The sequence below is a fragment of the Natrix helvetica genome (genome assembly GCF_964273705.1).
Source record: "Natrix helvetica genome assembly, chromosome: 13".
NCBI lineage: Eukaryota > Metazoa > Chordata > Lepidosauria > Squamata > Natricidae > Natrix > Natrix helvetica.
In genome coordinates, this window is record NC_138557.1 from 15,673,821 (window position 1) to 15,685,839 (window position 12,019).

Consider the following 12,019-nt stretch of genomic DNA (forward strand, 5'->3'; position numbering starts at 1 on the left):
ACCAGGGGAGACATGAGAGCATCTTCCAGTATTTGAGTGGCTGCTACAGACAGGATGGGGTCAAGCTATTCTCCAAGGCATCTGAAGGTCAAACAAGGAGTAATGGATGGAAACTCACCAAGAGAGATTCAACCTAGAAATAAGGAGAAATTTTCCCACAGTGAGAGCAATCAACCCGTGGAACAGAAGTTGCCTTCGGAGGTTGTGGGAGCTTCCTCACTGGAGGTTTTCAAGAAGAGATTGGACTGCCATTTTTCAGAAATGGTGTAGGGTCTCCTGCTTGAGCGGTGTGTGTGTGTGTTGGTGTGTGTTGCATTAGATGACCTATAAAGTCCCTTCCAACTCTGTTAATCTAATCTGTAAAGTGTTAACAAAGAAGCCAGCAGAGACCTTAGAGCAGAGGTCTCTCCAACCTTGGCAACTTTAAGACTTGTGGACTTCAACTCCCAGAATTCCTCAGCCAGCTTTGCTGAATTCTGGGAGTTGAAGTCCACAAGTCTTAAAGTTGCCAAGGTTGGAGATCCCTGCCATAGAGGCCAGCGGGCTGTGTGTTAACAATTGAGGCTATTCCAGATTGGCATCACTTGGGCATTTGCACGCAACCACTTACGACCCAGAGCTGGTGTGTTGCAAGTGACCTCAAACTCTTTTAACAATCTGCAGTTGCAAGGACTGGTTCCCTCACCCACTCCCCCGTCCCCAGGGAGATTCTGTATTTCGAGGAGCCTGCATTCCTGCTGCTGTGTTGACCCCCTGCCCCATTCCTGGCAACCCCCAAAGCCCAGAAAACAGTTTGCAGGCTGGATTTGGGAAGCCTGCTCTGCTCGCCAAGGCTGTGAGCCAAATCAAGGCTGGTGCTTCCGAGTCTGCAGGAGCAGACTTGGTGAGTGGCTTTTCCGTTCCTTTGCTAATGACCTCAGCTATGAAATTAGTCTTGTTCCCAGTGGCAGCTGAACTATATTTTCTTTCTTTTTAAATAAAAATTCAATTAAAAGTTTTATAAAGAACATAAGCACTAACCAAGTAATAAGGAGTAAAAGAGGGAGGGAGGGAGGAGGCTGGGAGGGAAGGAGGGATGGATAGGGGAAAGGGAGGGAGGGAAGGAAGGAAAGACAGGAAAGAGAGAGGGAGGGAGGGAAGGAACAAAAAAGGAAGGAAGGAAAGATATAGAGAAAGGGAAGGAGGGAAGGAAGGAAGGAAAAAGGAAGGAAGGAAAGAGGAGAGAGGAAGGGAAGGAGGGAAGGAAGGAAGGATAGGAGAAAGGGAAGGAGGGAAGGAAGGAAAGATAGGAGAGAGAAAGGGAGGGAGGGGAGGATAGGAGAAAGGGAAGGAAGGAAAGATATAGAGAAAGGGAAGGAGGGAAGGAAGGAAGGAAAAAGGAAGGAAGGAAAGAGGAGAGAGGAAGGGAAGGAGGGAAGGAAGGAAGGATAGGAGAAAGGGAAGGAGGGAAGGAAGGAAAGATAGGAGAGAGAAAGGGAGGGAGGGGAGGATAGGAGAAAGGGAAGGAAGGAAAGATAGAGAGAAAGGGTGGGAGGGAAGGAAGGAAGGAAAAAGTATGAAAAGCAAAAGTAAAAAGATTCATAAGCAGCTTCCTATTTCCTTTGCAGCAAACATGAGCACAATTACAAAATTCTCACCCTATGATTACAAAGAAGCTCACATTTTTCTATTACCCATGTTTTAAACCATCAAAACCACAATTTACCTCTGCATTTCCCCACCCCCCTGTTTTATTAAAAAAAAAAGCTCCACGAGGGGTTTCCAGTCATCCGTAAGTGGAGATGATGTCTTTTCGCTGATCAAGGAAGTCAATTTAGCTGTCGCTGCAAATTCCATCACCCTCGCCAACCCATCCCTCCGTTGTGGGGAGTTTCGATCTGAGTTTTCACTGTGCATTTTCTACTAGGGTGTCGAGTCACAACTTCTCCAGTCCATCTGCAGAGGGAGAGGGAGGCCTGGGATTAGGATTGGGCAACTTCCCGTGAAAGATCTCCCGAAGAAAGTCTAGGACCTGGAATGAAGGAGAAATTTCCCAACAGTCGGAACAATCAATCAGCGGAAGGTCTTCCCTTCAGATGTTGTGGCTGATCCCTCACTGGAGGCTTTCAGGAAGAGATTGGACAGCCATCTGCCTGGAATTGCATAGGGCAGGGATGTCGAACCTTTTGGGCACCGAGATCCCAAACTGGAAGACACGTGCATGCGTGAGCTTGCATGTGCACTGGAGTGCCAGAAACCCAAAAACCAGCTGTCCGGTGTGCTCATGCCTGCCTTTCAGGCTGTTTTCAGGCCATTTTCCGGGCCATTTTCAGACTGTTTTTGGGCTGTTTTCAGGCCGGTTTTTGGACCATTTTGAGATCATTTTCCAGGCCATTTTAAGGCTGTTTTTCAGCCTGGCACACAGAGAGGGCTTGGTGTGCCACCTCTGGCACATGTGCCACAGGTTTGCCATCATGGGCATAGGGTCTCCTGCTTGAGCAGGGGGTTGGACTAGAAGACCTCCAAGGTCCCTTCCAGATTCTGTTCTATTCTATTCCATCCCATTCCATTCTTACTTCTGTTCTATTCTGTTCTATTTTCTGAAACAGCAGATGGAAACTAACCAAGGAGAGAAGTAATCTAGAATTAAGGAGAAATTTCCTGGCAGTGGGAACAATGGATCATTGGACAGCTTGCCTTCAGAAGTTGTGGGAGCTTCATCTCTGGAGGCTTTCAAGAAGAGACTGGACTGCCATTTTATCTGAAATGGTGTAAGGTCTCTTGCTTGTACAGGAGTTTGGACCCAGGGATGTCCAAACTTGAGAACTTTAAGACTTGTGGACTTCAACTCCCCATGCTGGCTGGGGAATTCTGGGAATTGAAGTCCACAAGTCTTAAAGTTCTCAAGTTTGGACACCCCTGGCCTAACCTATTGCACGGACATCCCTTCACCTTTGAGTAGGTTGCTGGACCGCCTGGAGAATCCTTGCGGGGCGAGCTGGGCCATTCACCCGTCTCCCTGCAGAGTTGCTACCAAGGGTGCCCTGAAGTCCTCATGGCAAATCAGCGGGGTTACTCTGCTCGCTGTTGTAGAGACGGGAATAATATTTTTAATTTTTTTTATCTCTGCGTGTTTTCATTTCAGATACCCCTTCTGCACATTATGCAGCCGAGGATTAAAAACTAATAAAGCAGTCGTCTAAGGCTGACAGGAGAGAGCCGTTCCAGAAATAAAAAACCCCAGGCTTTAAAATAAAAAAAGAAGTTATCAGGTGTTTTAATAAGACAGAGGAAAGCGCTCCAAAAGGAAAAAGGACAAAGAAAAGTCTGCAGGTGGAATGAGATTAACAGGGCTGGGAGGCGCTCATGAGAAAGACCTTCCCAAAGTAGATTCTTCTGCAGAAATTCTGGCCAAAGGAGCCACCCTGGAGGTACCTAGTCCAGCTTTGCACTTCAGAACTTGGATCAGAATCAGAATTGTGCTGGAAAGGACCTTGGAGGTCTTGTAGTCCAACCCCCTGCTCAAGCAGGAGACCCCATGCCATTCCAGACAAGTGGCTGCCCAGTCTCTTCTTGAAAGCCTCCAATGATGAAGCTTCCACAACTTCTGAAGGGAAGCCATTCCACCGATCGACTGTCCTCACTGTTAGGAACGTTCTCCTCAATTCGAGGTTGCTTCTCTCCCTGATTAGTTTCCATCCATTATTCCTCGTCCTGCCTTCTGGTGCTTTGGAAAATAGGTTGAGTGCCTGTTCTTTGTGGAAGCCTCTCAAAGACTGGAATACTTCTATCGTGTTGCCCCAGTTCTTCTTTTTTCTAGACGAGACAAACCCAATTCCGTTCTCCATAGGTTTTAGTCTCCAGCCCTCTAATCATCCTAGTTGCTCTTCTCTATGCTTTTTTCCAAAGTCTCAACATCTTCTGTTATCGTGGTGACCAAAACTGGATGCAGCATTCCAGGTGTGGTCTTGCTAAGACGAGATCAGCTTGAGGGCGCAGGGAATCCAGGGAAGGGAAGGGAAGGGGAGGATGGTCTTGGTGACTTTTGCTCCTGTCGTGACAGGTTCTCCGCCTTGCACCACGCCGCCCTCAACGGCAACACGGAGCTCATCCTGCTGCTTCTGGAGGCCCAGGCTGCGGTGGATATCAAGGACAACAAAGGCAAGCATGGAGGCTCTGTGTGTGTGTGTGAGAGAGAGAGAGAGGGAGGGGGAGAGAGAGAGAGAGGGAGGGGGAGAGAGAGAGGGAGGGGGAGAGAGAGAGAGAGGGAGGGAGGGGGAGGGAGGGAGAGAGAGAGAGAGAGAGAGAGAGAGAGAGAGAGAGAGAGAGAGAGAGAGAGAGAGAGAGAGAGAGAGAGAGAGAGAGAGAGAGAGAGAGAGATGGTGGCAGGTGAAAAGAGGCAAAGTTTGGGTCCTGTGTCCAGATGACGAACCAAGTTTGTAGTTCTCTCCCAGAAAGAAGGAGATGGCCTTCAGCCAGGACATCCAGACATGGCCAGTTGAAAGTCATCATCAGGTGGGGTGGGGTGGGGGGAAGAGGAGGAGAGAAAGAAGGAGTGGAAAGAGGAGAGAGGAGAAGGGTATAGTAGGGTATAAATATGGTGTATGGAGAGCAGAAGAGCCAGTGATAGATTTTAGGAGTTGATGGCAAAATGAATTGATGTAAACATTTAATCATACAAAATGGTGTTGGTTATGTAATGGTATACATGTGGCTATTTGTATGAAAATAAAAAAAATAAAACTTAAGAAAAGAAAGTCATCATCTTCTTTTAAATTACAAGAGCATTTAAAAGAACTTCACAGGTAGATGTCCCACTGTTTATTGGAGCCAAAACCAAATACACAAAATATCAGGCATAATCACCTGATTTCATAACTGGCAACGGCTCGTAAAAACTGCCACTTGCCCCTTCTCAGGTAGATTCGTAACCTGGGTTCATCTCTCTCGGCTTGGTGGGACGGCTGTTCCATCGAGGGGCAGAAGGACCGGCCGCCTCTCTCCACTGCTGAATGTCTGCCTTCTTCTGCAGGGATGCGACCCTTACACTACGCTGCCTGGCAAGGGAAGAAGGAGCCCATGAAGCTGGTGCTGAAGGCCGGCTCCTCGGTCAACATCCCGTCGGACGAGGGACAGATCCCTTTGCACTTGGCAGCCCAGCACGGACACTACGATGTGGTAAGAGGCGGCACCAAGCACACTCTCCCTCCGAGGAGCACCACGGAGTGTGCATGTGTGGACCTCTGGGAATTGAAGTTCACACATCCTCAAGGTGCCACGGTTGAGAAAAGCTGCATTGACAGAATCTTGCAAGTTTGAAAGTGCGGTTCTCCCCACCCCGTTGCTTTTACAAGCTCAAGAAACTAGGGAGGGTCCTTCCTGAGCCCCTTGCTCTACTCACTAGGCAGCTGCGGGCTGTGCAGTCTCTTATCTAATTGTTCCTTCAGCAGCGCCCAGTTTCTGATGGCCATTCACACATACCATTACAGTCTTCCTTTCCCAGAGGCACATTGTTCTGACCGAGGCTTCCCAAGAGCATGAAGCAAACTCCTTGTCCAACAAAAACCCCTTTTATTAATTTGCTGTGAGTTCTGCTCACTCACATTCAGCAAAGTCTTTCAAGGGAGGATTTACAGTCACAGACCTTATCTGGCTTGGAGAGCTGCCAGGGCGATATCTGCAAAACTTGGCAAGGAGTCTCGGAGAGTCACAAAGCAATGAAGTGAACTAATGGTCTCCTGCAAACTCCACTCCCCCTTCGCTCCTCTTTTATTCCCTCTGGGGGGGGGGGCATTCATCGTCCACCTGTGGCCTTACTCCGAAGTTGAAAACCTGTTCTTTAGCTGTTCCCTTCGTCTGGCAACTCTGCGCATGCGCACACTGGGAACAGGCTCCAGCTGTTCTTCTGCCTCACTGATGTCTGATTCTGAAATCAGCTGATAACTGTTGGACAGCTCTGCCCCCTTCTCTGCCTCCAACACAGAGCCCTCATCAGAGCCTTCCCCAGACTCCAGGACTGGCCCAGGTTCCTCCCCAACCCTCCCCACTCTCCGAATCTGCTGCCAGCTCTGCTGGCCACTGGCAGACCACAACACACTTGGGGTGTGGGCAGGGGCATCTCTAATAGTGTTCCAAAAGTGCTTTTTCAAGAGGCACCTGGACCTTTGGGACAACCATAACCTGGATGACTGAGACTCTATGGCCTATGACCATAGACATCTAGCAAGGGTCATAGGTTCCAAAAACACCCCAGCCATTTGACATGTGTGCCCTGTGGATAGTGCACATTAAAAGGAGGTGGGGCTTTGATTGACAGGTTGCACTCACTGTTTTGCCCCTTGGCGTGGCTGCTCTTTGGAGGAAGAGGCGATTGGGGGCAGAGGGGGGGGGTTCAAGTGGAGTGAATGGGTGCATTTGACAGGTTGGCTCTGTGCCAAAAGGGATCTCTAGGCTTCCCACACACACACACTCTCTCTCTCCATCCCCCAGTCAGAAATGCTCCTCCAGCACCAGTCCAACCCCTGCATACTGGACAACAGTGGGAAGACCCCTCTGGACCTGGCCTGCGAGTTTGGCCGCGTTGGGGTAAGCCCGATCCTTTTGAAAGATTGTGAAAGAGGACATGGCACAAACCCAGTTAAGGGGCCTCAATAGAATAGAATAGAACTAAGAATAGAACAGAACAGAACAAAACAGAATAAGAACGGAACGGAATGGAATAGAAGAGAATAGAACACAACTAAGAAAGGAATAGAGTAGAGTAGAATAAAGTAGAGTAGGGTAGAATAGAATCACGCAATATAGTTAAGAAAGGAATAGAGTAGAGTAGAGTAGAGTAGAATAGAATAGAATAGAATAGAATAGAATAGAATAGAATAGAATAGAATAGAATAGAATAGAATAACAGAATTCTTTATTGGCCAAGTGTAATTGGACACACAAGGAATTTGTCTTTGGTGCAAATGCTCTCAGTGTCCATAAAAAGGCAAGAAATTCCCCTCTGCAAAAGTTGTTGTTGGGTGGAAGCTGGTGGGGCCATTAGGACCACACTCCCCTCCCCCCCAAGAGTCCAGCACTCTTTGCCAGAACTCTCCCCTCTTTCTTTGGCCATTTCCCTCAAGATTTGGGGGTTGAGAGGTCATATGTCCCTTTAATCCCCCCTCCGCCCCGAGCCACTTCTTAACAACTGGGTGGATCTTTGCCACAAGACCAAGGTTTGTGGCAAAGGGAATTATGCCATTTGATGAGAATAAATTTGAGAATAAATGTGGTGATTTCTGCAAAACCTGGGCTTTTTCTTAAGGGAGCTAAATGGCCTGATGAGGCTTCCTTATATTGGGTGGGAAGGGGGGGGGAGATTTGGCTGCATTCTGGGGGGCGGGGAATGGGGAGAAGACCCGGATCTCACTCGGGAGGAAATGTTTTGGGCACCACCTCTGTTTCTTGGCCTGTCAGGTGGTGCAGCTGCTTCTGAACAGCAACATGTGTGCAGCCCTTTTGGAGCCCAAGCCGGGGGACATCACTGACCCAAACGGGACCAGCCCGCTGCACCTGGCTGCCAAGAACGGGCACATTGACGTCATCAGGTGAGGGCAGGGGGAGGGGGATGCAGGCCTGAAGAGGCTGGGCACAGTGAGGGTGAGGATTGTTCGCCCCTTCTATTTTTTATCCCATTTTATTTATTTCATCAAGCAGGTGTTAGATAACATACCACATTTTTGGACTATAAGACGCACCATGATTTTAAAGAGGTAAATTTAAAAAGAAAGGTTTTGCAATCTGCAGGCCTCCCAAACCCCCATTTCTGCACACCTCATTTTTTGCAACAAAAAAGGGGGGGGGCATGCAGAGGCTTTGGGAAGCTGGTAGAGTGCTCCTGGGAATGGGGTTGGGGGCAAAAACGGTCCGTTTTTTTGCTTGTTTTGGCCCTCCCAGCCCCCAGGAGCACTTTGAAACCCTCTGCACATCCATTTTTGTGAAGGGGGCGGGATTTCGAGAGGCTAAAAATGCTGTATTCGGTGTATAAGACGCACCCAGATTTTCACCCCTTTTTTGAGAGAGAGAGAAAGGTGCGTCTTATACTCCGAAAAATACGGTATATAAGTATAAACATGTTTTTGAATACATGAAATGGATAAGAATAAAAAGGAAGATTAGGAGAGGGACGGTAGGCACGTCAGTGTGCTTATGCATGCAACACACAAGCTGAGTAGGTGGCCCAAAGAGGAACATCTGCACACAGATGGACTAGATGACCTTCAAGTTCCCTTCCAACTCTGTTATTCTATATTTGATGGAAGGACTTCCCTTCAGAAGTTGTGGGAGCTTCATCACTGGAAGTTTTCAAGAAGAGACTGGACTGCCATCCGTCATAAATAGTGTAGGATATCCTGCTTGGGGGGGGGGGTTGGACTAGATGACCTTCAGGGTCGCTTCCAAGTCTGTTAATCTGTGAAAGTATCTTACTTCCAGCTCTGATTCTCTTTTTCTCTCTTGCAGGCTTTTGCTCCAGGCTGGCATAGACATTAACCGTCAGACGAAGGCAGGAACCGCCTTGCACGAAGCGGCCCTGTGTGGCAAGACGGACGTGGTGCGCCTCCTCCTCGATGTAAGCCCCCCCACCCCACCCCCATTTCCCAGGGAGGAAGGGTCCCACAGATTCTTCCCGAGGGGCCTACAGACCTGCTGGCGACTGTGGCTATTGGCGACTGGCATCCAGGGGCAACTTCAGCTGCTCTTCACTCAGAGCCCCCCCCCCTCGCCTCCTCATGCAGACCCTCCCCCCTTCTCTTCCACAGAGCGGGATCAATGCCCACATCCGGAATACCTACAGCCAGACCGCCCTGGACATTGTCCACCAGTTCACGGCCACGCAAGCCAGCAAGGAGATCAAGCAGATGCTGCGAGGTGAGGACAGGTGGGAGTCCCCAGCTGAGGGCTGAGTTGCACCTGGTGGTGCCCTTTCCTTCATAACTGGGAGGGGCCGTGCAAGGGCAGCTGACAACATTTTTGTGTTCTTCTTTCTTGCTACTTCTTGCTGGCTTGCACTTCTGCTCAAGACAGTAAGGTTTGCTTTCCCCCCTCCCCGCTTCCAGTTTTCCTCCCAAGAACCTTTGTCTGACGAAAAGGAACTGGCTCAGAGCCAGCTCACTGGGACTCCCTTGTCCCAGTGTCCAGCAGCCTCCCTGGGACACCTGCCTTCCATGCATGGCGGTGCCTCTTCCGACACCTGGGAAATGAGGCCATTTTGACCATCCCACATCCATAAATCTAATGGTGGGACGAAGCCCATGGCTCTGCCTCCATCTGCTGGCTCAGCTTAGGGAAGACACGCCGAGAGTGACGGGGATGGTGGTGGAAGAGCAGAGGCAGCGCACCAGGCCTGAGCCCATCCTGGGGCAGCCTTGATCAGAGGGACAGGGACAGAGGAAGAGGAAGAGGACAAAACCTCTGGAACAGCTGGAGGAGTAGGCGGGTTTTTACTTGTCTCCTGGCATTGTAGAAGCTCCATCACTGGGGGGTTTCAAGAATAGCCTGGATAACTGGGATGATATAAGGCTCCTGCCTTGGGCAGGACTAGATGACCTTCAAGATCCCTTTCAGCCCTAGGATAACAATCCAGGGTTTTTTTTGTCACAATCTGGGGTTCTTGGAATATGTGGATGGTGAGGACGTTGGGAAGTGTCCTTCGAATTATTTATTTATTTATTGAATTGGCTGCCTTTCTTATCATAGGGTAACGAGAAAGATGATTAGATGGATGGATGGATAGAAAGAGAGAGAAAGGAAAGGATAGATAGATAGATGATAGATAGATAGATAGATAGATAGATAGATAGATGATAGAGAGATGATAGATAGATAGATAGATAGATAGATAGATAGATAGATAGATAGATAGATAGATAGATGATAGAGAGATGATAGATAGATAGATAGATGATAGATAGATAGATTATAGATAGATAGATTATAGATGATAGATAGATGATAGATAGATAGATAGATAGATAGATAGATAGATAGATGATAGAGAGATGATAGATAGATAGATGATTGATAGATAGATAGATAGATGATAGATAGATAGATAGATAGATAGATAGATAGATAGATAGATAGATAGATAGATGATAGAGAGATGATAGATAGAGAGATGATAGATAGATAGATAGATAGATAGATAGATGATAGATAGATAGATAGATAGATAGATAGATAGATAGATAGATAGATAGATGATAGAGAGGTAAGAGAGGAGTAAAATAATCTAATCTTGAATAGGAATTCAGCCCCCTGAGGGGTTCATCTTTGCCTCTCCTGGGAGCAGTTCTGTGAGATCCGTTGTAGTTTGCTGGGAGGGCATAAGAGCTGCTGGCCTTCAAGAAAGGGGCAACAAAAATTTTGGGCTCAATTGTGGCCATAAACCACAAGGACCTATCTGCCTATGGCCACCCTCACCTGAGCCCGGAGCCTGTCGAAGTCCTGAGCTGGTGTCTCGAGACTGGAAACAAGCTCAGATTGAATCCTGCTGAGATTGAGCTGTTGGTCATCGGGTGACCTTGTGACCTCTGCCCAGGAGTCACTGTGGACATGGTGCCCTACCCCCAAGAGTGGGCTGGTGCCTAGAGGACCTTCCTGAATGCAGGAGGCTTGCTTCAGAAAAAGGCCAAAGTCACCACTAAAAACACTTTGCCCAGTTTTGACTGGTGCACCTCTTACAATCCTACTTAGTTCAATTCCCTCTGGTGATGGCAACTCATGTCTTTTTTTTTACAGATTAACACAGTTGGAAGGGACCTTGTAGGTCATCTAGTCCAACCCCCTGCTCAAGCAGGAGATCCTACACCATTTCTGACAAATGGCACTCCAAACTCTTCTTGAAAGTCTCAAGTTTTGATTAGCCCTCAGGTTTAAAATTAATTTGGGAATCAGATTTGGGAGAAATAAATGATAATGATTGGAAAAAATATTTGGAATAAAAGAGTATATAAGAATAGGTGAGAGTTAAGGAAAATGGATATAAAGTGATATGGAGGTGGTACCTAACACCACGTAAATTAAATCAAATAGATGATAAATATACAAAGATTTGTTGGAGGTGCAAGAAAGAGGTTGGAACATATAAACAGATGTGGTGGGATTGCGATAGTGCACAAAAAATAATGGGACATGGTGTTTAGAGAGATTAGAGCACTGTTGAATGTAAATCTAGAGATGTCACCGAGGATTACATTATTGTTGCTGGTGGAAAAACAGGATATAAATGAAACAAAAAAGGAATTGATTGTAAATTTGATAAGGGCAGCTAGATTAGTGATGGCTAAACATTGGGGACAAAATTGGGATATTCAAAGAAATGAGCTGTATAGTGAAATGCGGAGTATGGCAACACATGATAAATTAACAACAGAAATTAAACTTAGAAAGGGATGATTAAAGTAAATAATTCTAGTGAAATATGGGGGGATTTTGTAGAATCAGTGTTGGTGGAAGGCAAAGGGAATAAACCTACTGAAGAATATACGTTGTTTTGGAGGGGATAAACGCAGGGATGGGTATTTGCAGGCATTACTGCTGGTTCACGACACGCTTCGCTTTGGACACGCGTGTGAGCGAAGCGAGCGCATGTTCCAGATGCACGCTATGCACGTGTGTGCAGTTGCCAAAATATTGTTCTGCACATGCAGAACTCCTAAAAAAGGAGTAAAAACCATGCAGGAAAACCGCACGGGCAACCGAGGAACTGATTCGGGGGGCGTGGCCAGCCAGCCAGCCCTTCCGCTTTGGTGACCCAGTCGCCATCTCCACTATCGGTTCGCCTGAATTGGTGCGAACTGGGAGGAACCCTCCTCTCGTATAAGGGCACAAGTGGAATATATTGTATATCTAAGACAGTGATGGTGAACCTTTTGGGCTCAGACCGGAACACGCATCCATGTGTGAACATGTGCGAATGCTGGAGCACTGGAAACCCAAAGACCAGCTGGCTGGTGCGCGCATGCCTGTTTTGGGGGAGGGGTTCGGGCCGTTTTTCAGC

At 47.7% G+C, this 12,019-nt stretch overlaps 1 protein-coding gene across 4 annotated transcripts in view; it reads left to right on the forward strand.

Annotated features, from left to right (window-relative positions):
* The window catches only part of CASKIN1 (CASK interacting protein 1), a 148,038-nt gene that overhangs the window by 104,662 nt on the left and 31,357 nt on the right, over positions 1 to 12,019 (forward strand). For 3 of the 4 annotated variants that reach the window (XM_081965356.1, XM_081965358.1, XM_081965357.1), the window contains exons 3-8: positions 4,043 to 4,140; positions 5,012 to 5,157; positions 6,469 to 6,564; positions 7,435 to 7,565; positions 8,479 to 8,587; positions 8,778 to 8,886. In XM_081965356.1, the coding sequence (XP_081821482.1) occupies positions 4,043 to 4,140; positions 5,012 to 5,157; positions 6,469 to 6,564; positions 7,435 to 7,565; positions 8,479 to 8,587; positions 8,778 to 8,886 (689 nt within the window). Of the gene's footprint in view, positions 1 to 4,042; positions 4,141 to 5,011; positions 5,158 to 6,468; positions 6,565 to 7,434; positions 7,566 to 8,478; positions 8,588 to 8,777; positions 8,887 to 9,285; positions 9,447 to 12,019 lie in introns of those variants that run through there. The other variant, XM_081965359.1, reaches the window with a different exon arrangement.